This window comes from Histoplasma capsulatum, genomic scaffold, assembly GCF_000149585.1.
Source record: "Histoplasma capsulatum NAm1 scaffold_7 genomic scaffold, whole genome shotgun sequence".
Taxonomy (NCBI): domain Eukaryota; kingdom Fungi; phylum Ascomycota; class Eurotiomycetes; order Onygenales; family Ajellomycetaceae; genus Histoplasma; species Histoplasma mississippiense.
The window spans coordinates 1,817,488-1,818,814 of record NW_001813976.1 but is presented as its reverse complement, the minus strand read 5'-3'; the positions used below and the strand labels follow the sequence as shown (position 1 = coordinate 1,818,814).

The following is a 1,327-nucleotide window of genomic DNA, read 5'->3' as shown; positions in this document are numbered from 1 at the left end:
CAAGGCTGGGCTCCCGAGGCATACCTAGAAGAGATTGTAGTCCCGATCCTCGCTGCGGCCGCTCCCCCGCCACCTCCACCACCTCCTGCAGCTCCTAGAGCAGTCACGCTTTCCAACGTGAACCCCGTAAACGCCGTCGTAACCAACGGCGCTTCTCGCGCTGCCGCGAAAGCCAAACCCACCCCACCAGCTCCACCGGCCAAACGGCCAATCGCCAGTCGCAAGCCGGCGCCATCCCCCGCCCCGCGAGACAGTGCGGTAAGCATGAACTCGCACGACTCGTCGGGCGGGAGTGGCCGTGCCACGCCAAATAGTATGAATAGTGCTAGCTTCGCGGGCGGGCTCGCGGAGGCGTTGAGGCAGAGACAGAGTGCGATGAAGCCGCAGGACGGTGACGATTGGTAGATGCCTGGATGAGTAAGTGTGGCTGGCGCATTACTTTATACGTACATTTCCGATAGATAGTTATGTTGCATGATTTTCTTTTTCGTCGTATTTATTTTCTGTTCTACTCTGGGTTTTTCTTGCCGCCGTTCGCATTCGTTTCTTTTATCGTTTTCTTTTTTCTTTTTAGTTTATATTTTTCTTCTAAACTCCGCCCCTTGCCTTCGCGCCTCTTCAATTATATTATAACATTATCCTGGATTTTCGATCTGTACGTCTCCCCCTTTACGCCTTTTCAGACGATTAAAATTTTTGCGCGGAAAGACGTAGCGAGTTTTACATTGCAGTTAGATCCAGACACTGAACATTGAAAAAAGTAATGGTGATGCCCGTCCGTATTAGCACATTCGTTGATTCTTACTTTTATTTTATGCCATGAAAATTCCTTCTTTTTGTTATCATGAGAGGATAAGCATGAAGCACGCAAGGAATTATACCTCCTTTGCATTTTCTCTCATTGCTTTTTACATCTCCAACCCGTGAAATATCCCAAAAGTAGTCAATTCCTACATGAGATGTAGTATCTATATCTGATGCTGCATTGAATATACGCATTTTTTTTTTTGAGAGCTTATTGCGACTGTGATAAACATGTTGGCAGCACGGAGGCACAAATAATTACTTCTTCGCCTCCGCAAACGCCTCCTTCATCGCAACAATAGCTTTGTCAATATCATCTCGTCCGGGATCCATCACGCTAACCCCCATATGCCCAAAGCGGATGTATTTGCTTGCCATATCCTTATGTAAGCCCCCGGCAAACACAACGCCCTTCTTGGCAAGCACCCGGGCGGATATTCCGGCGGCGGTCATGCCCTCTGGTAATCGGATGGCCGTCTTATGCATGTAGCTTGGTCCTCCGGCTTGGTCGCCAGCTGCCGCA

At 49.2% G+C, this 1,327-nt stretch overlaps 2 protein-coding genes across 2 annotated transcripts in view; one reads left to right on the top strand and one right to left on the bottom strand.

Moving 5' to 3' along the window:
* The window catches only part of HCAG_06164 (conserved hypothetical protein), a gene marked incomplete at both ends in the record, with an annotated part of 753 nt that extends 348 nt beyond the window's left edge, over window positions 1-405 (top strand). The window contains one exon of the mRNA XM_001538509.1: window positions 41-405. Coding sequence (XP_001538559.1) covers window positions 41-405 — 365 coding nt within the window. The remainder of the gene's footprint in view (window positions 1-40) is intronic.
* Window positions 406-1,062: 657 nt separating this feature from the next.
* On the bottom strand, window positions 1,063-1,257 carry HCAG_06163 (conserved hypothetical protein; the record flags this gene model as incomplete). Its single annotated transcript, XM_001538508.1, has 1 exon — window positions 1,063-1,257. One exon carries the CDS (start codon window positions 1,255-1,257, stop codon window positions 1,063-1,065), a length of 195 nt encoding a protein of 64 aa, XP_001538558.1.
* Between the last annotated feature and the right edge of the window lie 70 nt (window positions 1,258-1,327).